The 24,342-nt window shown below is 41.7% G+C and overlaps 1 protein-coding gene across 2 annotated transcripts in view; it reads left to right on the forward strand.

Moving 5' to 3' along the window:
• aqr (aquarius intron-binding spliceosomal factor) overlaps window positions 1-24,342 on the forward strand; it is a 110,669-nt gene that overhangs the window by 54,305 nt on the left and 32,022 nt on the right. For both annotated transcript variants that reach the window (XM_039742126.1, XM_039742124.1), the window contains exons 24-29: window positions 56-166; window positions 6,304-6,413; window positions 8,592-8,727; window positions 20,931-21,140; window positions 23,265-23,402; window positions 23,691-23,762. In XM_039742126.1, coding sequence (XP_039598060.1) covers window positions 56-166; window positions 6,304-6,413; window positions 8,592-8,727; window positions 20,931-21,140; window positions 23,265-23,402; window positions 23,691-23,762 — 777 coding nt within the window. The remainder of the gene's footprint in view (window positions 1-55; window positions 167-6,303; window positions 6,414-8,591; window positions 8,728-20,930; window positions 21,141-23,264; window positions 23,403-23,690; window positions 23,763-24,342) is intronic.

The following is a 24,342-nucleotide window of genomic DNA, read 5'->3' on the forward strand; positions in this document are numbered from 1 at the left end:
TGCGTATTTATATGCTGTGTGCGTTACAATAATCGTACAATTTATCATTTGTCAGGTTGTAGGTCCTCCTGGAACTGGCAAAACAGATGTTGCTGTGCAAATCATTTCCAACCTTTATCATAATTTTCCTGAACAAAGGACACTCATTGTAACACATTCAAATCAGGTAAGTAAAACGAGTGGATCTGCAGTCTACATTACAGTTTATTACTGTTGTAATCACATCACTTACCAGCATTCTTGACCTTAAAAGTAATTTTACATTTCCTAATACTGGAGTGTTTACAGCAAATATTTGATTTGCTACAATTATTGTGTTTTTTGACAGAAAAGTTGTTGATTCCTTTCAATTCTTGAAGGATTACAGAGCCATTTCTAAATGCTCTGCGCCCGCACACAGCCTGAGACGTTTCCTTATTTAATATTAGTCATATTGTTAACTGAGCCTGCAGTCCAGCTTGCTCCGTCTTGTTACAAAATAAATGCAATTCTAAAAGTACATGGAAATGCAATTGCATATACTGTATGTGTTGAGCATGAAATTTTGACCGGATACTTTTCATGTCATAATTTGAGAGACAGCAGTCTAATGACACATTGCTATGGAGCGTATTATGTTTCTTTCCACGACCATGTGTGGAAAATGAAGTAAAATCAAATGACCAGTCGGCATCAAGAGGCTTCAATGTTGTCTTCAATAGTAATGTAAGAAGGGGTCCCATTCACAACTGGATATTCTCTCAGTAATAAAGATGGTGAAGAGAGAGTTGACAGAGACAGCCTTGCGGCCAGTGCAATAAGGTGAAGACAGTCGGGATTGGTGTGCCTCTTGTCCCTGCTGTTGATGACGCTCATCCAAACTTTGAACTCCGGTTGATCATTTCAGTTCATGTAGCTTTGGCACAATTAACGCATGTCATGGTTGTGGAGATGCTTTGAGCTGGGACACAACTGTTTGGCATTAATAAAGAATTGAGTCAATTGTTTTCTGTATTAGATTGTTCTGTAGAATGTCTTCGCACCCATCTGTCAGCTAAAGTGAAAGTTGGCTAATGCAGTGAGCACGAACACTCAATAAAACTGAATAATAAAAAATCAAGTGGCAGTGAGATACAAAGAAGCAGATTCACCAGCGTTTGTGTCAGCTTTAATCCCTCCAGATCAGAGAATTTCCAGGTCCATTGTCTCAAAACACCACTCACATCTACAGTTACTCCCAGTTTCAGATAAAAAGTAACCGCGTCAGACTTGGGGGTGTTGTGTCGTGATAAAGACCGAGAGAGTAAAAGTGAAAAGAAAAAAAAACACGCTAACTTTTACAAGTACTATAAATTTACAGCGGCTGTTACAGACACAAATGAAATGTATGTTTTTATTGTATAATATTTATAATAACAATAAGAGCAGCTCACTACTCAAAACGGTAAATTTGCTGGGGAGCTGGTTTTGAACTCGCGACCTCGGGATTATAATTCAGCGGATCTTACCGCGGCACCACGGAAGCGGTCGTATTGTACTTGCACTTTTTGTGAAAGTGTTTATTTGATATTTGGCCTCAGCCTTCACACGTTATACAGTTCATGTCTGCATTTTGTTATTATGACTAAAACATGAAGAACGTTTCTGTTTTAACGATGTGTTTACATAGATTGTTGTAGACACAAAGCACACATCAAATTACTTCCCCTTACAATTCCGGGTAGCTCACTCCCAGATAATCAATCAAGGCAGGAACTGGGAGAACTTCTTACCCATTCTGAGTAAATGATATAGCAGGCTGCTTGGGCTTATCGACAAATTTGGAAGACAAAAGTCGCTGACGATGATGTGTGAAGGGATTTAAGGTGGGCCGGATTTACAAATTTTTTTCGTTGGCTCTGGTAATTCTAGTGTTAAGAGAGGAGCTGTTCGCGTGAGAATGCAGTTGTTTGTCAGAAGTCCAGCTCTTTTAAAATGATATTTTACTCATTTTTGGCATTAACGTTTTTGTTGAAAGTGAATTAGCCTGTTAAGCTGGTCCATTTAAACATGGCAGTTGTCGTGGCATGTCAACAGATTGTGACGAGAAAGGCCAGAGTTATTTGGACTGATGTTTGGCACGGCTGGCTTAACCTCTTTAGTGTTGCATTTTCTCTCAAAACAACATGTAAAATGTGTTGCATTTTTTGTGTTGAAAAATTACATTTTTATTAAATCTCATCTTTCTACCCTAAAACGTGTAAAACACTAAAAGTACAAAGTCAGAAGTGTCAAAAGTATAATAATGATAGTAATGATGATGCTAATACCGGGTATACGGTCAAAAGATACCTTTTGTGTGGTGTATCTTTGAGTGGGAAAACTGCGTAGATGTATGGCAATTTACCTGACTCATGAACAATTCTTTTGATCACGTCGTCATCAAGAAATAACTTCAGGTAAGTAAGTGGATCTTGGCTGTCAACATTCACTTTTATGTTGAAATCAAAACGAGGTTGTGCTGGTTTATTTGAAGCAGGGTCAACGGAACACCAAAGACGAGCATAACTTTCGGGTTCACTGTCCGTTTCAATTTCACTTCATCATGACTGCTGATAAGAGGCTCCTCAACATCACTGCTCATATTACTGTCAAGAGAGTGCAACACCTGGACTGCTGAAAAATGGTTTTTATGAGGCTAGGAGAAGATGCGTCTACATCGTTGCCCAAGTAATGCCCGGGCCTGAAACCTCTGTAAGACATGCCTATACATTGCCCACTTAATGCTGTTAGCATTTTGACAATTGAGTAATCCTCAGGTCTAACACTTATGCCAGTTGCCCCAGTAACAATCGGGACTAACGCTTTTAGCACTGTTTTCACAGCCTGAGTAACGTTCGGGTCTAACGCTAGGGAGGTTAACTGAGGCCTTACTGTTAGCTAGATGTTCAAAGAGTTGACTCGAGTTCTCTTTTAACTGTCTTCGGTATACCTTTGAGGGACAGCACTTCTCTCACACCAAACAGATGAAAAAGGCCCCAAATTTGGTGGAATTTTGTTTGTTTTTTCATCTCTCAAGCCTAACTGCATCCTAGTAGACCCCATCTGACCGAATAGAGAGTGACCGCCGACTACTCATGATTAATAAACGAACAAACAAGTAATTTCTGTAATGTAAACGTACAATAGCACAGACCATGTTGTATTTCTAATTTTGTGACCTGCTCTAATTCTATAAATAGAAAGTACATTACATAAAAAGTAGGTTACTGAATTACCGTCCTGTTACATTTTTTGCTTGTTTAACAGCTAAAACCACAAGACTCCTGTGGTTGCTTTGAAAAAATATTTAAAAAATAAAGCACGTTGTGGTATATCCTGCATACAGCTGGCATCACAAGTGGGCAATGCCAATCTAATGCTCAGAGTCTGTAGGCCTTATGCCCGAGTTCCCCAGGCCACTGAGCCTGCTGTCATGGGCAGTAAGGATCTTATTTTTTAGCTTATCTTTTACAATGTGCCCACTGACAGTTCCTTTTAGTTCATGCTAGCCATAACTGCCAGTTACACCATGTGAATCCTTTGCATTGTCACTGTTGGTTTCATGAAGTAGTTGCCATGTACTTCCAGAGCTTGCCCATGTTAAGCTTTCTTATATCAGTTGACAGAAATGTTGATGGCAGGAATGAGTTGTGAAATAATTTGTAGAATGAAGCTGTGGAGTCTAACATATGTCTGCTACATGCACCACCATTTGGCTGTGTCTTTGGCATCTCGGCCTCTTCTCTTGTTATTTAAATTAAACTCTGTATTATGTATGTTAGCCATAGCATGGAGCATTTCTGTAGGTATAACTACTTCTAGTATTAATCTTGCACACAGGAACCCTTTTTACCAAGCTCCTCAGAGTAATGCCTTCTAATTGCACCTTCTTTTTCCAGCTTGGCTTCTACTAGGCCTTAAATAATAATAATAATAATAATAATTCTTTACATTTGTATAGCACTCTTCTCACTACTTAAAGCGCTAATCAGTGTTTATTCAGCATAAACTTTCAAAGCTTTGTAGTATTGGGCTGAATCTCATGAATAAATTTAGTATTGATTCTATCTTGGTGAACTCATGCATTTTTCATTAAATTGATCCTTGGATGTGACTGCCATTATGAATCCTTCATTTGGTGCCTCAAGCATGTTACAGAACAAATCATTGGAAGGAACTTGTTGAGTTGCACAGCATGCCAGTCTGATGTAATATGCCTGAAGATCTCACCACCTCGACTGCGCCTGCCCTTTTAGGTCATTTTGACAGATCAGGCAGACCAGAGGAAGCCCCCCTGGCTTGTTTGAACAGCAGAAACCATTCAGTTCTCAGTTGTAGGTCATGTATTCTGGCCTCCTCCCACCAGTCTTTGCATTGGTCTCTTACCAGGACCGGAGCCATGTTTTGTAAATGCTGCACCTTCAATGCAGCTCATTTCTGGTAGGTCCAGGATCTGTCTTTCCTACGTGTTCATTTGCAGGTTAATGGGATGCAAATGTCATGATTGGTTTTATCAAGCTGTGTGCTGCATCTCTGCTCGTTTTTGAGGGAAGAGGCCAAATTTTCCAAGAAAATTCTAGTTTGACAGATATGTTTTTTTGCTCCCTGAAATTAGAAAAGAAGTCAAATGATCTGATGCATCCAAAGAATATTACGGGTAATTCTGCGTCTGAAAAGAAATATCGCTTGGCAAAGCTTGTCACATATCTAATAATGAAACTGCCCCAACCCTGACGTGGCTTGTCCTCCAGTGGTTTGAACTGCTTTGTCTTGATTGTAAGCATCTCTACATTGTGACCATCTTGCTTGTGTTTGTGGATTTGTCGCATCGTTTACTGCACCAGCAGATTAGGTGACACTTAAAAGGATTTGCTGTTTCGTAATGTGTCTATTAATTGGCCGGTTCCTGCTTACAGCAGTCATCTTCAGCTCTTCCGCCCAAAGCTTTCTTTGACACTTTTTAGTAACTCCCAGGACTGTGGACACTTCCATGGCTTGAAGCAACTTAATGACACTCCAATGTGGTGTGCGCCTTTTCTTTCTAAGTACATACAATAAGCAAACCAGCAAACGTTTACAGAATGTATTTAACAAAAGCATTTTTCTTGTTTGCTTGAGTGAACCTTCTCACTCCTTTTCATCCCTTTTGGCAGACGTGGTGGTTCCAGAATAATGAGCACCGAGATAACACAAGCGGACAAGGCACTGCTTTTGTGAGACTTGCTCTGATTGGATGAAATATAGTGAGCTTTATTAATAATCTTATTATTATATTATCTTAATGTTAACAATCTTAATCAGCTTAAGCGCGAGGCTGTGAAGGTGTATTTTGCACATTTTTCTGCACACACAGGTATTTGTGCATGTATGTTTGTATGTGTTGTTGTATCCTTTTGAATTATTTTTAAGGTCTACTTGTGTATTTTTATTGTTTTTTCATTACTTTTAAATTACACATACTATTTTCTGTTGTTCCAGTGCCCATTTTGTCCACAGATGCATAGAGCTCATCCTGCGAATGTCCCCCTTGTGTATATCACCTGTGCTAGTGGACCGTGTTTTCTTTAAAATTCCCTGCATCAAGCATGACCTTCACTGAGGGTGGGCCGTGATGACTAGGGTCCGCAGTCGAAGGCATTTTTCCATTCCACCGTTGCATCAGTGAACTTGTCTATGCTGTGATGGCAGCACTCTTGTTTGTTTTGTCTGATCCATTTTTAGGCGTTTAATTATGTATTAATGAAATGATTTTGCTGTGCAGGAAGACATTACTCAAGGTATGGTGACGTATCAACCTTGATGGCCTTTATGAGTGCATCAGGAGAATCTGGTTAGCGGTCAGCAGTTCTTGGAACATAACCCAGCAGACAGACAGGGTCTTCATCACAATAACCATGTGTTCAGTCTCCACTGCTCTTTAATAAAATAACAGTATGCCTGTAGAATTTTTTGAAATGCCTCATTGAAACACAGTAAATGCATATTTTGGTTAAAATAAAAGAAAATCCATTTATAAAGGATCCTTCACTTGAAGGTATCTGTGAAGAAGACGTTAAGCTATCTGATTAATGATTTTGTCTCTACCTTGCAAGTATTCTTTTGTGAAAATTCTCAACATGGAGGACAAAAGGGGAGCACTTTGTTGATGTGCTTTGTTTTGGCAGCTAAAACGCGGCGAGCTTTACTCTCTGCTCTGGTTTCCACATGTTAGACTCGCTTCCCAGAATGTCTGTCAGTCTTGCTTGTTTCTTGCGCCTTGAATTCTAAAAACTGCCTTTCCCCTGTCACTGTCAATCTGCCCAGGCTCTGAACCAGCTGTTTGAGAAAATCATGGCTCTCGACATTGATGAGCGTCACCTCCTGCGATTGGGTCATGGAGAGGAGGAGCTGGAAACTGAGAAGGACTTCAGCAGGTGAGCGTTTCTTTTGGTCAAGTTGAACTTTAATGACATGGTGGCCACTGCCACTGCTGCTTTACCCTTCTGCTATTCCTGGGGTAGACATAGATTTAGCAGCGAAGATAACAACCTGGACAGTAATTTATTTGTCACTCTGTTTTCGTTTTTCATTCTCGTCAAGCACACTTTTTCAAAACTCAGAAATGTACGTTTTTGCAAAAATATGCTTGTGTACTGTGTGTCCTTTAACAGTAAAGTATAATCATTTTATTTCAGTGCCAGCTACGCGGTCCTCGAATCAGTAAATAAAATTAAACAATTGAATACAGTGCTTATCCTGGTAGGATACATTAAAACTGGAACACAATTTCTTGTATTTCACAAGGAATGTTTAAAAGTTGACCGTGTTCAGCCTCTGAAAAACTAAGCAGTACAGGCCTAAAAAATGTGTGACGCCCAAGGGGAACTTCACAAAACTTCCAGAGAGAATTGACGCCGACCACTGACCAACTAGATACATCACACTTTATGGGTTATGTTTAATTCTGTAGTCCAAGAAATAAATAAGATAAAGACTGCAAGAGCTAGTTCCAGATTGAAACTAAATAAATCAATGGATGGCTAGGCGGATGTAAGGCATCAGTATCGTCTGTCGTCTGAGACCAGCACTGAGAAATGTTTGAAGTGAGCGTGCCTGCTGTGTTAAATATGACTGTCTTCTGTAGAAGCCAAAGCCTGGTCACTTAACTACTCGTATCTGCTCGCATTGCTCATTTGTGGTAAAGTATAACATTTGAACCAATGTATTGTGAAAAGTAACAATATTCAGCATGTGCCTGAAGCTCCACCAAAACTGCTGCGCCACCAAGGTCATTGTTAACATATAAACCATTGCCGTTTTTTGCATTATTAGATTGAGTGTTTCATTTATTTTCCCTTTGTCACTATAATACCTTATGAGTCTCCATGCTACTGATTGACATTTCAGACATCTGCATTCTCGTTGGTTTTCTTTTATGTGTTTTCAAAGAATAAAAATCACAACCGCCTACGATGTTATGCACATAACAGACTGGACCTCTGCCAGTCCATAGCAGGGCAGACATTGAACCTCCCATCTTTAGGACGGGACAGGAGCCTGGCAAGTCTAGAGAAGAAGGCTGGATTTGAGCCCAGTGTCCCTAGCTAAGTCTTCAGGCCATCCCACCATGTCTAGCCATCCTTCATGTATATTTAAGTTAATATCTTTGGCAGTTCTCATTTCATCTCTGGTTTTATGTAAAGTGCAGGGGTGGACAAATTGTAAATACATCTGCTGGGCTGCCACCTTTACAAACCTGGCGGTCCAGGTGTGCCTTTGGGGAGCTCAGGTTTGTCCATGGATGGCGGGTCTCCTGCAGTGTTTACTTGGAAAGTTTTGTTCTTCTACCAAAGTATAAACACAGCTGGTATCTTAGAAGATAATATTTTAGTAACTTTTTAAAGGATTGTGTCCTGTTGATGTGTGGTCTTTTTCCAATATACACAAAAATAATTTTATCAAAAATAATCTGGAATATTGTACTCTCAAATGTGGTTGTCGGCCCTGATTTTATGTTCTTATCAAATTGTTTTTGATGAGAAAATATTACACGTACCAAAGGTCAAAACTTGTGTCTGATCCTGTAGCTTGGTTGTCCGCAGTTTGTTGTCTTTTTACACTTCCCTAATCATCTCATTCTATTAAGAACCTTCATTTTTATTTTGAAAATGTAATTGCTGTTTATGATGTTTCACTGCATGTTACTTGAATATTGCCGTAGTCGTCGTCTATATTTTCACTCTGGTTTACAAGAAAGTGAAGCTAAAGCTCTGTTTCAGTTCTCTTTGCACAAACGTCACTCATTTTCATGTAATCAACAGCACAGAACCCCTTGTGCCTCAGTTGTTTCAGTCGTGTGAAGATTTTACGCAGCATGTAACATTGAGAAAGATTTCATTGATAAGCAAATCTCTTCACCAAGATGCCTTCTTTCTTTGCTCTCTTGCACCTTTGTGGTGCCTGCAGACTGATGGCTCATGGATGCTATTCCTGGTTTGGCTTTTACGTTGACACACTGTTCTCCTCAAACTCCATGAATAGAATATAAATCTGGCAGTAATGCAGTCGTTTTATAAACAGTATTTTTATGCAATTTGTTTTTCTCTTTTTAGGTATGGAAGAGTCAATTATGTCCTTGCTCGGAGACTTGAACTTCTAAGGGAGGTCGGTCGCCTTCAGGAAAGTCTTGATGTACATGGAGATGTCTCCTACACTTGTGAGACAGCTGGCCACTTCTTCTTGTATCAGGTAAAGAGAAAAACTGAAACCGCTGTGGCATTGATTAATATTGTTGAGTATTTACACAGTCCTCTTGATGTTTGTCCAGATCACTTGTATGTACAGCATTTTATAATGCGCACCATTTCAAAGTGAAGGCCAGTGTAGAAACAAAGTATCACAGAGTGTAAATTAGAAAGAAGCGGACAGAGAAAAGTCTCAAAATTAAACTTGAACATGGGAGTGGGTTGACAGTTGGAAGTTATAATACAGTAGAAAGACAACAGACGTTCAGAGGTGCTTTGCGAGAAAGTCGGGAAGCTCTGCTACTGAGCTGACATGATGAGGTGTGAGGATGGCAGTGACAGCCAGAGTGAGAGGGAGCTCTCTGCCACTGTGACTTATTAAGGAGCCTCCCTGGCATGAAGGCAAGTATTTATGAAAGCTGAGTGAGATGAAGGACGATGAAGGAGTAACATAAAAAGAAACTGGAAACAACATACATGATGATGATCAGGTGAATATGTGGAGGATCCAAGAGTGAGACGAAGATGAACTGGAGGCCATTGGAGAAACAGACTGAGGTGGGCATGTAAAGTGAAAGGCAGAAGAGGTGTGTTTGATAGAGGTTGGCATGGCTGGAGATGGTCTAGGGCAGGGCTATTCAATAACAAATTCAGCTGGGCAAGATTTTCAGACCAAGAAAGCTAGCTGGCCCAGACATTTTCAGCATCCAGTAAGCAGCAGGTAATAAGAAATTTGAAACCAACACAAATGAATGTATTGAAAAACAAGTAATTTTTATTCCCTTTTAAATTTGGTTGCATCTGACACTGGCACATCAACAAGTGCATAACAAAAATCTCAACCTAATTTGATGTGGTAGCAATACTTTTTTTCCACTTTTGAAATAGAACAGTAAACATTTTAATCATATCTGACCCAGGCACATCTCAAAGTGCGTAAAAACTACATAGTACACAGTATTAACAATCACATTTGTTTCTCTTTTGAAATAAAATAAATATTTTGGTCATATATGACCCAGGCGCACACATCACAAAGTGCATATAGCAGAATGAAAAAGAAACTGCTAATGCTATCAAAGCTATGAGTGCACAGACCCCTAACAAGTGTTAACAGTCGCTCACACACACGAGTGCAAAGCCTACTGCACACTGAGGTGTAACGTAGGGTTAGACGTTAGGGTTATGTGTGATTCGCGGTGCTTTTTCTGTTTGCAGAAAGGTGGCAGGTCGCATAGGTTACGTTTGGATTAAGTCTGAGGTACTCTGAAGGCACTACAGTGAGGTCCCTAAATATCTGGACAGACACCTTTTTTCTCATTTTGGTTCTGTACGTCACCACAATGAATTTTAAATGAAACAACTCCGATGCAGTTGAAGTGCAGACTTTCAGCTTTAATTCTGTTGGTTGAACAAAACGATTATATAAAAATGTGAGGCCACTAAAGAATTTTTTGAACACAATCCCTTCATTCCAAATATTTATGGACCGAACTGTATACTGTAGAGGCTGAGAGTCCAAGTGCTACATGTGGTGTTTATTGGGTGGAAAAAATAAAGTTTAAAATTTGAAATTGAGCGCTCATCAAGTATTCTTCACATGTACGTAGCGCTTTACTCACCGCACCTTGTGAATTCCACGGGGAGGACTCAGGCCCGGGAACTTAACATCACCTGAATGAGAGTCAGCGGCTCTATCATTGCGCCACCTGCATAGGTGAATCATACAGCTTAATATTGTGTTTGAAGGTTTAAAATTGCAAACAGAATTTTCTAAATCGTAGCATATTAACCGCAGGATAATAATGAGTTCTACATTCTACAAAAGGGTTATGCAGTCCCACGAAGCAATGGGTCATAATTTGATTGAGCTTTAAAGAAAATTCCAAACTTCTTGCATATTTTCATCTAATGCAGTCTTTCTAATTCGTCCTTTGCTTTGAGTGTCAATGGCTGATGATGGTCCTCTTAACAGCCATGAATCCCCAGGATCGAAACGAGTGAGTTGACAGCCAACCAGTTGCATGAAGAGAAGTGTGGAGATGGTGCTTGTCTGGAATGAGGCTCTTCATGGAGTAACAGATAATCTGTGAAAACCCACATTCGCACTCACTTGAAACTGGAATATAACTAAGACTCTGCACACAATTAATTCCCGAATCATTTGGTATGTAGTTGATGCTACAACCAGCTGTCGTGGCCGAAGTACCGTCGCACAAAAAAGAAAAAATCGCAGTATCAGAGCCATACTGCCACCCCTGCCAGACACACAAAAACGCGCTGCATTGTGGGTTGAATGTAGCCAGGCTACGTGGAGCGTCACATTCGTAGTCTGCACTACTGTAGGAATTTATGTAGGAATTTCTGAAAGCTCACCAAATGTGTTTTTCTTGATTTTTATCCTCTGCATTTCTGATGGGGCAACGGGGTTTGACCAGTGGGCCACTCGGAGGTTGCTTCTGGGCCACATGTGGCCCGCAGGGCGCTGTTTGAATAGGCCCGGGTCTAGGGTGAATCAAAAAGAACGTGTATGACCGCAGAGGATAACCGGGACTGCAGAGAGTGGAGGAAAAGATGTGGGAGTAATTGGCTAAACTGGTAAACCTGGAAAATCACTCTTTAAACTAGCGATGATAAAAAGTGGCGAGGAGCCTACTACCAAGGGTTGTGTTGATCAGTGAGATAGATTTTGGTCATTTATAGTAAAGAAATATTAGTCGTTAAAGTAATTTTTGTGAAAACAAATCACTTGCATACAAACATGGAAACATTTATTGGTACCCTTACAGCTCATTGAAAAATGACTGTGTGCCTCCTGAAAACGGATTCAATGAAGAGCAGTTTTCTCAAGTCTGTTTGCTTGCCTTTAGTGTGTCATTGAGTCAAGTGTGAAAATATGGCTTCTTCTACAAAGACGTTCTAAAATGGCCAGGACACATTTGCTGGTACCCCTAGATACCCTTAAATATTGTTTTGTTTTCCCCCAAATTTGCTGTTTTCTTGAATTTGGATCACACTTGTCTTCAGTCGGGCAAATAGTCATTCAGCTCATTTAAATGGAGAAAAGTCATTAACCCTAATTTCTGAGTATCTCACACTGGGCATGGATCAGAGAAAGCAAAGGAGAGAGGATCAGAAAGAAAATGATAGACAAACATGACAAACACAAAGGCCAGAAGACCAACTCCAAGCACTTGATCTTCCTGTGACAACAGTTGCAAATATTATTAAGAAGTTTAAGGTCCATGGGACTGTAGCCAACCTTCCTAATTAGGTACAAGAGAAAAATCCACCCCAGAAGGACAGTAAGAATCGTAGACAAAACCCCAAGGCCTCCTTCTAAAGAGATACAAGCTGAACTTGATGGTTAAGGCCCAGCAGCATCTGATGTCACAGTGACCAGTGGGCTCAATGGAAGAAGATTCAGGAGGACTCCACTGTTGAAATTAAAACCTAAAATGCCAGACTGGATTTTGCTAAAATGAATATTGCCAAGCCACAATAGTTCTGGGAGAATGTCGTTTGGACAGAAGACAAAACTGGAGGTTTTTTAGCAATTCACATCAGCTCTATGTCCACAGGTGAACAAATGAAGCTTTCAAAGAAGAGAACGTCAGACCTATCCTGAAACTTGGAGGAGGCTCCGTTATGTTGTTGGGCTGCTTTGTTGGATCTGGCATGGAGTGCCTTGAGTCTGTGCAGGGAACAATAAAATCTCAAGACTATCCGGACATTCTGGTGCCAAACGTACTGCCAAGTTGGCAATATCTCCCTCATTCTCAGGTCTCGCATGATAATAAGCCACATAAGCACATCTAAAATGACTAGAATGGCTAAGAACAAAACATTGGACTATTCTGAAGTGTCTGTCTAGGGTAGCGGATTTGAATCCTATGGAAAGAACTGCGACATGCAGTCTGTTGAAGACCCTCTTTCACACCTGACCCTGCTGGAGCACTTTGCTCAGGACATGTGGGCTGCACGACCTGTGGACAGGTACAGAGGTCCTATGGAGTGCTCCAGGAAAGGCTTGTGTGCAGTGATAGAAAAATCTGAAGGTTGTGCAACCAAATAGTAAGTTAAGGGTCCCATCATTTTTGTGTATACAATTTTCTTTTGTGCTATTATTTGAAATATTTTTTTGACTCAAAACTCTAATACAAAGTCTGACTTGTGTGTTTTTTACCGTTATTTTCCTTTAGCCTTTATGTGAACTTAGTCACGTGATCTGATCTCTGTGTGCTGGGCATTTGGGTAAACTTGCATTCTAGTCGAGGCGCCAGTAGCAGCCAGCGGCTGACTCTGTTAAGAATGAATTGTCCTTTTGCCTCTGGGAGATGTCAGGTGTGTGGGTGAAGTTTAGTGAAGCTACAGATGATCTTCAGACTGCCTTTAAGAGGTTCTGACAAACCCGGGAAGGGTACCTGGGATATCGCCTTGGCAGTTCTCAGCCCGAGTGATGATGCATGAACCTTAACTGAGGTTATCGTTGAGCGTTGAAAGGAGAACTTCGAGGAACTCCTTAACTCAAGAATCTTGTCCACCTCCTTGAAGGAGGCAGTTTGAGGAGCATTGGCTCTTTTGGGGTCTCCTCTGTGGCACTGCTGCAGCGTTCCTTGAGATCTGGCTGGAGGTGTTTAGCACAACCTCCCAGTATATCCAGTGCTTTAATGTTCCTGTTCAGTTTTGCACTTCAGCCTGATTGGGGTGGCTTCTTTGAAAAAGGGCTTGAAGGGGTGTTTTCTTCTCGTTAAGAGATCGCACTCCTCAAAACCCATGTGTGGAGTACAGGAGAGGCCTCTTCATCCACTAATTGATCTTCAAATTTGGAAGCAGCAACGGGGATTCTGCCGTAACCATGGACAGGCAAGACCAGCTTTTTCGTTCTTGTACAGACACTTGAGGTCAATGAAAGTGTGCTTTTGTATGTCATGCTACCTTGTGGAATGTCCTGCAAGATTATGGGATGCCGCAGGCCACTGCTGCCTGCCAGCTGGTCCCTGTGTTGCAGAGTGAGAATTGTGTTCAATAATGCATCAAGTCAAGATGTTTCAGGTTGGGCATTTCCTCTGCCAAAGGGGGTGTCATCTCTTCTTCTGTTCAACACTTCCGTGGATAGCATATCAAAGTACTGTCAAGGTCTGAAACCTAAACCAGTTTGAGAGCCTAAGAGTCTGCCCTCCAAATCCTGATCTCCACTGCACACTGGGATGGTTTGCAGCCTCGTCCTTCTTTCAGGAAAAGGAGCTATTCCTGGCAGGTGAAAATAAGCAGCTTCCATAGGTGAAAGAGTTCATGTGCTTCAGGGTTGTTCCTCACATGTTGCAGTGGAGTATGACCAGTCAATTAACCAATCGGCAGGTTAACATGCAAGTTAGTGCCATTTGTGTATTTACTGGTCAGCCTACGTCTCTGTTCTGGCCTGTGGTCACTAGCTGTGGATGGTGACAGATGAAGTACCCTCAGTGATGAGCTCAAGAACCTGGCAGTATGGGAGCAGCTTGGAGCTGAACCATTGCTCCTCCGGTTAGCGAGAAGCCAGTTGAAGTGGTTTGTAGCTAAAATGCCAACTGGTGCCTCCCCTGAGACGTGTACGAGGCCCACTGGGAGAAGACCATAGGGGTAGACCCACCCGGGGCACGTTACATCTCTAGACTGTCCTGGGAGAGCAGGGCTTCAGAAATTGACTGGGGACTGGGAGGCCTGGGCCAGCTGAGCATGTGGCTTCTGCAGAAAAGCAGAACAAAAACGATTGTGATCTGTTTTTTTAAAATGGCCCTTTTTCTTGATCTTTATCAGATATTCCGTCTTTGTGGTAAGCGTTAAATATCCTTATTTGTGCACATTTTGTTTCTTTCCTACCCCTAAATATTGGAGTGCGTTGTATGGAAACAGAAACTGCATGCATACTGGCTGGAAGCTTCCTTTTGCTTGATTATATGCGACGACACTAACCCTGTAAACCTTTATATATCCTGAATATGTTGGTGTTGTGACGTACAACTTATAACTGTCCAATTTGTGTCTTGAGCAACATGACAAGACAGTCTGTGGATGTCATAGTTGTATCAGGGCAACCTACGGAGTTATGGCGCTGCCACTGGTGCTGTGATTCTGATTTCTCGGTCTCCGTCTGACCAGCATGCTGGATCTGTGTGCTGACGTTCACTTTTGATGTTTCAAAGGAGGTCATATTATGTTGCGAAACTGCTGCTTGTCCTCCTCAGTACTCGTTTATTTGTAACATGGACAAGTGACACAAGCGTGGCTAGTGACACCTCAGATTTTAGTGCATGTATTCAGTACGTGCACCACTGATTCCAGTTCAGATGAGCTTATCCCAGCATCCTCGAGCTCAGACATCATCTCATCCCAGGGCATATCAGTACATGATATACGTAAAACAAATAAATCCCACCAGCTTTTATAAATAGGTTAACATTATTCTTCATTTGGTGAGATAAGACAGGCTGTTGTAAAAAAGAAAATGGTGTGTACACGCCTGAAAATCTAATCTCTGAGAAAATACACTTCTTATCATTTTAAACAACATTCAATAGAAATAACGAACTGGAAACCACAGATTTCTGTTTTCCAACAAATATCCCAGTGCTCTCTTTACCCGCGTTACAGGCTGCTGGGGCCAATCGTGGCAGCATCCATTCCCATATAGGATGCCCTTCAGCTCTCACAACATCTTTAATTTCTTTCTGTACAACACCTTCATGTAACAAATGTAGTGCAGAGTGCTTTACAACGTGTCAAAAAGAAAAAGCAAAGCCGTTTAGAAATCGCTAAGAATGAATAAGTGGCATTCTGCAAACAGGAGATGCACAAAAATGTAAGAGATAGAAAACAACAAGTGCTTATACAAAGATTTGCCTTTAAGCCTGTGATTAGATTTGATTCAATTCGATTCAGCTTTATTGTCATCTCACCAGCAAGTGCAAATAGTAGAGTGAGAGTGGGTGCAATACAAATGAGAATAGACTGTATATCATATGATGTTTGAATTTACAAGTGCATACAAGAAAGAGGACAGAGATAAGAATTGTGGTCATGGTATGAATACATAGAGGTATACAAAATGAGATATTTGTAAACGGTCCCCCAGCTCAATTGCAGTGTCCAGGATACGGCCATTTAAGCATGTTTCTGTGAAGATCCCACGAGCGTGAGGTTATCCATAGTCGTCGTTCATTGAGCTTGTTTGCCAAAGACCGAACACTGGCGAGAAAACTGCTTGGTAGACGATGATGATGATGATGTAGATGATGAGGGGTTTGCTGAAGCCTCACCCGAATACCTCCTTTCTTGACCATCTCCTGTCAGTAGAGCTGATTTGCTAGACCGCGCTGTCCTGAGTATCTCTGGAGGCAGTTGAACGTCGTCGTCCAGTGCTGCATTTTTACAAAGATTGTTCTAGTCTGCTATATGACTCATTTGCACAACGGTATCACAGAAAAATAAACCAAGATCAAACCATAATACCACTAATTTGCAAAAACTGCAAAGACACAGGGTGTCGCAATGCACACGTGCCACCGCCATGGTCACCATTTGTATGTCCAATGTTATGGTCAGGTGGCTGGAGGGGACAAAACCTGCAGAAAAGACCCTCAGTCTCCAGTGGGCATCCTACTTAACCTGAATGTACCCCAGTCATTTCTGAGTGGTGTTAAACGTCCCCCAAACTCGCTCCTGGAGACCCCTGTGGCTGCTGGTTTTTATTCCAATCAACTTCCGATTTTTCCTTGGACTCTTAGCCTAATTAAGTGAGTCATTATTTCCCAGTTCCCGTGTTTTGTCAATGTTAATGTCAAATGTATTTATATAGCACGTTTAGATAGATAGCTAGATACTTTATTAATCCCAAGGGGAAATTCACATTTAAAACGACATAGGAATGCTGTGGCCAAAGTGCTTTACAATAATAGAATAAAAGAAAAACATACAATTAACATTAATAGAAATAAAATAAATAGAAGTAACGTTACTGATGGTTTCCTCATTGTGATTATTACTGAAGGTCACGGAATCCAAGTGACTAGAAATGAGTCTTTAATCTCGTTTTGAACTGTAGACGACTCCTTTATGTGACGAGGTACAGAGTTCAACAGGCGAGGCTGCCAAAGTCCTGTCTGTCCCCCTTAGTGTGACACTCGGTACGAAGGACAACAAGAGACAACTGAGCAGAAGATCTAAGCACTCTGGATGGCTGATGTAGAACACACAATTCAGATAAATAGGCAGCAGCGAACCCACGTAAAGATTTAAAAACTAGCAACAAGATTTTAAAATCAATTTGAAAACTGACAGGCAGCCATTGTAAAGAAGCTAATATTGGAGAAACAGTCAGACTTTCTTCTTGACCCAACCAGAAAGCGAGCGGCAGCATTCTGGACCAACTGTAACCTGCATGTCAGAGATTTGCTAATCCCAGAATACAGCGAGTTGCAGTAATTGAGGTGAGAGAAGATAAAAGCAGGAGAAGCTTTCTCAAGATCCCTAGAAGATAAAAAAGGCTCGATCTTGCCTAATAAACGAAGCTGGAAAAAGCAACTCTTGACTACGGAATTTACTTGTTTCTGAACAGAGAGGTTACTGTCAAAGATAACACCAAGATTGTGGACTTGAGGTTTGCAGAAGACGGCGAGTCAATGTAGAAATTACAGAACTAGTTTGGTAGATTTTTGTATTAAAAAGTACTAAGCAGTTATATGGGGACTATTGATTTTTTTTTTTTTTAAAGTTGTTAACAGTATTTTCAACTTAATTTTCATTGTGCTTTTCCAGGAGTTCTGGTGATTTAATTGATTCTTTACTAATCGCTGTTGCGTTCATCATCCTGGGTGTCTGCTATGCTGGTGTCACTGTTGGGGTTAAATGAAGGGAGCGAACTACACAGGAAAAGGAGACAATAAAATAAAAGACAGTTAGGCATTTATAGCTTTAGAAAAAAATATTTGTAAATGTCTTAGAAATGTAAAAACCATACTGTTGTGTTTTTCTGAATGCAGAATAAGAGCTGATTAAATGAGATCGGTTGTAAGCGATGATCATCACCAACTGTGAGTCTGGCTGGACCTCAGCGGGTCCCCCGGGCCGAGTTTGGGAGTCGCTGCTCCAGAGGATTCGGTGCAGTTGGCCTTGTCCACAGTTGGAGTGGCCGTGTTTACTTTAGCGTATTATCTGGCTAACTGGCGCTTTGATCAGGTGTGGGTGGCACAAAATTCTACCACGGAAAAACAGTAAAAGGAAGCAGACACATGTAAAGATGAGTGTTTAGACGGAGAGAAAATGGATGTCTTTGGAAGAATTGCCGTCAAGCCATGTCCGGTATGTTGGCATGCTATCATGAAGCAGACCTTGAGGCTCCCATTGTGCCCGTCATCTAGCATAGGGTGAGAATGACCTTTGTAGATGAAATATGTTTGATTTAACTGTTTGTTAAATCAAAATAAAGGCAGGCTGTAAAATTAAGAGTGGAGATAATTGAGCATCTTTTAGGACAACTTTGTGGCTTCGTTGTGAAGAAATAAAGTGCCACCTTACTAGAAATGTCAAAGAGTAAAGACAGTCTGTATGTTCCTTATTATGCCAGCTCAGTCTGGCTCCACATAGTAGTTAAAGTTGGCATAACACATTTGGCAGTCTTTGCAAATGTGGATGAAGTCACATTTTTAAAAACTGGAGGAAAAGTCAAAAGAAAAAGAATAAAAACCAAACTCCTAAAATATCTAAAGCCATGTGTGCTTGGGCAAGGTGCCACATCATCCATTAAAAAGCTGCAAGTTTTTGGTTACCAAAATCTCCCTTCAATGCCAAAGATGTGTGGCAGCCTTTCTGCCACAAACGTTCTTGGCCAGTCACTTAAAATGGTGTCATGGCCTACATTTAATTAATGGGAGCGACTCGGGCCTCATAAATGAAGATGGTCTGTCAACGCCTGGTGGTACAAGAAGGGGCGCATCTTGCCTGTAATCGCCAGTGACTGCTTGCAGTTTTACAATATCCACAGAAGGCCCAGCATTAAACACGATTTTGTACGCTTTCATGTTTTGTTGTTATTTCGCAGATTCTTTTAATGAATTTGCTGTTCGTGGCTTAGAGATTTGCTTTATCAGTCCACAGGGTCTGCTTCACTTTGAAGGAGCCTCGCTCGATTAGGTCACAACAACCAGCTGAAGAGTCTGGTGTGTTAGAAGTGTGAAAATGCATTACTGCTGGAATAAGTGTTTGAAGTCTTCTGTGGCCATTAAAAGGCAAATCTGAGAGCAGATATTGTCCTTCTTGTCCCCAGTTGGCACAAGTGTGTGCTGTCTGATATCCAGTGGTGTAATGGCAAATTTCAAATGGTGGAAAAGGCATTCTTTAAAGGTATGGCGGCTCCTCCGGAGGTATCAAGTGACACGGAAATGCAGTTCAGTTCCAGTGTAAGGCATCGTGTGTTTTGACCACATTTTTAGTCATCTGATGTAAGGAAGGTGCCAAGTCTTGGACAGGGTCCTGCCTGTCCTGATGGACGCAGTAAGAAAATCTCTCGCTCTCTTTCAGCTTATGGGACCTTTAGTTTGTTGGTGACCTTGTGTGACTAATTAATAGAAGAGTACCGAGACACTCTGCACCAGAATGGGCTCTGGCTCTGGGCCTGCCACAGTCATCCATTTGTATTTATTGATTAGCTGCTTTGTGTCATATTAAGTATTTCACTTCATTGTCCAAGAGTAACGTTAATCAGGTTTCAGAATGCAGTGACGACAAAACATCTAAAAATGATAGGAACTTAATAATGCAGAGGCATTCCAGCCTAATATGTGACAAGAAATTGGTGTCTTGCAAGATATGTGGAATGTGAGACACCTGAAAAGGAAACCCATCAGAGTTTGGTGACATCTGTGTCACCGCCTCGCACATTTGGATCACCCTTCTGTGGCCTCAAGTGCAGTCCATTGTCATGCGTGTGTAGAACAGTGAAATCCTGACCTGCTGGCCTCTTGACGTACACGAGTCTTGATTCGTATTGCAGCCTCTGCTGCCAGCTAGTGGATGAATCGGACGGAACACTCGAGGCGACTTTGACGATTCTTAACAATGGCGTCAGCCTTCTGCACCTTGCTGTTGACTTTTGTTTGCCCTGAAAATGTTAATCTGCACTTTTTGATCATCTTTGAGCGTGCTGCTGCTATGAATGAGAGCTACTACAGTATACGTGAAACAAATCCAAGACATTTCTTTTACCCCTCTTTAATTGTTGAATCAAGGTAGTAACTGACCTCTTCATTCTTTAGCAACATAGCTTGTTATTTGAAATAAGGACCTGTGGTATTGGCTACCAAGGAGTAACTGTGGAGGAGAAGTTCCATCCATCCATTTATGGCACCATCTATCCAACCCGCTATATCCTGACTTACGGGGTCACGGGGGTCTGCAGGAGCCAATCCCAGCCAACACAGGGTGCAAGGCAGGAAACAAACCCCAGGCAGGGCACCAGCCCACCGCAGGGAGGAGAAGTTGTCCAAGCTATTTATGTAAGCCAAAGAGCCAAACTAAACTGATACGGCCATGTTACTCACAGACACCATAAGTACGCCCCAAGCTCATTTGCCATTTTGTGTTGGACCATGTGCCTGAGCAGAAAGTGCCAGCTAATTAGTGACTGAGGGGACAACCCACATCTCCCCTTACTTCATCTGGGCTCACCCGGGGTCTGTGGCATCTTGCGGCGGTCCTGTCAAAGCCCATTTAATATGCTGCTGTCTGCGTGCCTTACTGTGGCTTCTCCTTTTGTTATTGAGCCAGCTTGTCGTCGTGCATGTGCCGTCTCGCGATGCCAAGCTGATTGTGTGGGTCTCCATGTGCTGCCCAGATAGCTTGAGGCTGGGGTCCGCAGAGTGCTCGGGTTTAGTGCTGCCACACAGCAGAATTGCCTCTTTTCTTTTACCCTTCTGCCACATCCCTGAAGACGATCGATTTCTTTTGTGCTGTGAAGTTCCATTGATCTGCTCTGATCTGATCTGCTGTGCGTATTTTCAACTGTTATGGACACGTAAGCCACAATAAATACGAACAGTTAAAAGGGGCCGAGAGAGAATTTGAATGTTTGTGACCTCCCCTAATTTCTGGAATTCACGTGGGGGGATTTGTTTACTAACAATGGATTTTATTTCTTTAGCACCTTTTTAGTAACCGGTTTGCTTTTTACAGGTTATGTCACGTTGGGAGGAATATCTCAGCAAAGTAAAGGCAAAGCCAGGCAAGACAGTCGATGTAGAGGAGGTCTCCAGATATTTCCCCTTTCACAAATATTTCTCTAATGCCCCCCAACCAGTTTTTAAAGGGCGGTCTTATGATGAAGACATGGACATCGCTGAAGGCTGCTTCAGACATATAAGGAAGATATTTACTCAGCTGGAGGTATGTGGCTCCATATTTTGTACAAATAAAAAAACGGAATCCCACTGCGTTTAGTTTCCCCTTTGCTGCGGTGGCCTTGAGGACGTCCCATGGATTAGTGAACTGCCAGGCCATCACAGGCGTATGTAATTCACACGACTTTCAGTTTGCCGTTTGTGGCGCGCCATGTAGTGTCCTCATTTCTCTCTCTCGCTGACATTGTCCTCCTTTTTAATTACTTTCTGCTAAATGCTCAATTTGTAAGCTCTTTAGCTTGAGTGGTTAGTCTTTAAGCTTTGCTTCTCATCACTATTTTAAGGTCATTTTTTTTTCTTTCATTTATCATATTGTTGCCATTATTATCTACAGTACATTTTATCCAAACTTTTAACTGTTTTTCTTTTATTTCATTTGTGCAGTTCACTTTAGCTGTCGTTGGTATTTTGGCACACTGCGATGGTGTGGGTTAATCAGGGTGGCACCAGCCTGGACTACCAGGAGGCAGGGTAGAGAGAAGGATGTTGGCAAAGCTGGTGCCAGTGATGAGCGACTTCTCACACCCTCAGTGTGACACCTTAGTCAGAATGTGGAGTACCGTCAGGGCGCTTCATTGGCTCAGTTTGACTGGCTTGTGTGCCAGCTGGCGCGTCTTTTTTGATTCCCATCTATTTGTCCAGAAGCGTCGGCCCTACTGAATTCATTGGGTTCACTGGTGGAGTGAGTGACTAAGGGGGCACTTATAGGTGTTGTAAACTTTTTCCTTCATTAAGTCAAATGATTGTTTAAAGATTGTGTGTTGCCTTTACTCAGATTGTCTTTTGTATTAAAGTAAATCTGTCTGGAGATCATAAACGAGTTAGGGTTATGATTAAACAAAAATAGAGAAAATCAGGCAGGGGGCAAATCAATTTCCATGGCGCTGTAAATGCGCTTTTGCACATATCTTCAGCATACCAGCAACACGAGTACCAAGTCCCGCTTTCAACGCTGTGGCTGCCATGAGAAGCTGACGGCTCAGACGAATGGTGTGCTTGTCTGAACTTGCACTTGGTGGTCTTCCTTGGATTTTATTCTCCAATATTTTTTCCTATCCAGAAACTCTCCAGCTCTCCTATACTGGCAGCTGGATGAGCAGAGCGAATGGCACTGGTTCAAGTTTGCATCTCCGTCATCTCCACGGCATGTCATGTGTCGAAACACCATGCAGGCCTCCGTTTGTGAAATTCAGCTTATGGCTATTTATGCAACAAGACAACCAAATGCATTTCACGTCTGCCCTTGAAAGCGGAGTCCTCCTCATGTATATGGAAGTTTAAATGTCATTATGGCTAACGTTTATAAATGCCTTAAGGTTGCGGATATTCATGATATTAAATGTCATTTTTCTGAGTTTTCCACCGAGTCCTTTGCATCACCTCTGTATCTTCATTTTTCATATTGTGCTCTGTTTATGTGTGTATATAGTGAAAAGCAAAAATCCGGGGCCAGTGAAGCAGTCTGGGTTATTTTTGTTACATATTCATAAACTGCGTGTTCTTGGTGAACAATGATGAATATGAGACTAAAGTGCTGAATTTCAGCTTTTATTTCTGGACACTGTTTTATACGACACAACAACAGAATGGGAACAAAGGCCATTTGCTGTGTTTAGTTCCCCAGTTCCAGTTGAGCTGAAGTTTTAGGACCAATGAACGCGAAGCAACATAAAGTTAAAGCTGGCATTTAGCTGCATACCCCGTGCACAACATTACTGCCCAAGTCTCCGAGCCATTGACTTTACCAGGCTCTTGGTAACGTAATATGGCTGCTGCGCCGAGCCTCTGTGGCCACTTCTTTTTGGGGCCTTTCTGACTTTGGTTTCCTCTTCAGTAGGTGACATGCATTCCTCATTGGGTTTAAATCTGGAAACTGACTGGACAAGCCCATAACCTTCCACTTTTTCTTTCTGATGAGCTCTTTGCTGATGTTAGGGTTAGGCTAATTTGAACGTCGCTTGAAATCCTCTGCCTCTTGTCACTTTGCCTCTGGTTTGCCTCGCATCTGACTTTTTTTATATGGGCTTTGATAATTTTATTTTGTGTAAATGTTTTACTTTTATAAGAGGACTTTATGTAGACTTCATGAATTGACTGTTTTTCTTTGTAGGAGTTCAGAGCATTTGAACTTCTGCGCAGTGGGCTTGATAGATCCAAGTATCTGCTTGTGAAGGAAGCCAAGATCATCGCCATGACCTGCACACATGCAGCGCTGAAAAGACACGACCTGGTAGAGTTGGGGTTCAAGGTAAAAATGACATAAAAAGAAGTACTTGAGCTATCTATGCACTTGGACCCGTGAGTGGGTGCTGCACAGGGCACTAAGAGCAGGACGTTGGCATTTGGTGTCTGTCTGGCCGCCTTACCTCACTGTTGAGTTTGATGTTCAGGTTTGGACTGAAGTATAAATAATAATTAGTGATGACAGCATTGACACCTGATACCAGTCATTTGAGCAGGCCGAGTGTCGCCATCGAGGAGCCCAGGACACTGGCACACACGCCTTGGTAATTTTGTCTTTCTTTCTCTTTCGTAGTACGACAATATCCTAATGGAAGAGGCGGCACAGATTCTCGAAATCGAAACATTCATTCCTCTCTTACTCCAGGTAAATAAGCATTGCTCTTGGAGCCTAGAAGTCAATTATCTGATATTTTGCTGTTTTTATTTGATTTATTTTTATATTCAGAAATACCATTGCTGCTTTTCCTTTCTTTAATTTTGTGAACTTGTTTCCTTTTGTCAAGGGGCCCTTTTGTCCATTTTTTTTTTTTACGATAGGATAGGAGAGACCATCCATTTGGAATTCGGAGGTTATGTACAAAGTGAACATCACCTTTTGCAAGTTTAATTGTTAGGTTTCTCAGTTTTTCCCTTCACCCCTTGCTTTAACCCGCACATGTTTACATATTGCATTCAGATTTACCAGAAAATGAGTGCTTGATGGCTGTTAATCTCAATTGAGTTTAGCTGCAGACCTCCAGAGTTCCACTCCATGAAGGAGCCAATCATCCTGTGACGTTCAGCACCCTTTGCATTATGCGTCAGTGGTGTTACGCGATAAGCCCAATCATTTGCGCGTTTCTCAACACGCCCATTTCGAGGGCATACCTTGCACTTCATTCTCAGAAAACATCAGTACGCTGTTGTTACAGATTAGTGTTGTTAGTGGGTTATACGGCGAGTAT

The sequence above is a fragment of the Polypterus senegalus genome, chromosome 18 (assembly GCF_016835505.1).
Source record: "Polypterus senegalus isolate Bchr_013 chromosome 18, ASM1683550v1, whole genome shotgun sequence".
NCBI classification, from domain to species: domain Eukaryota; kingdom Metazoa; phylum Chordata; class Cladistia; order Polypteriformes; family Polypteridae; genus Polypterus; species Polypterus senegalus.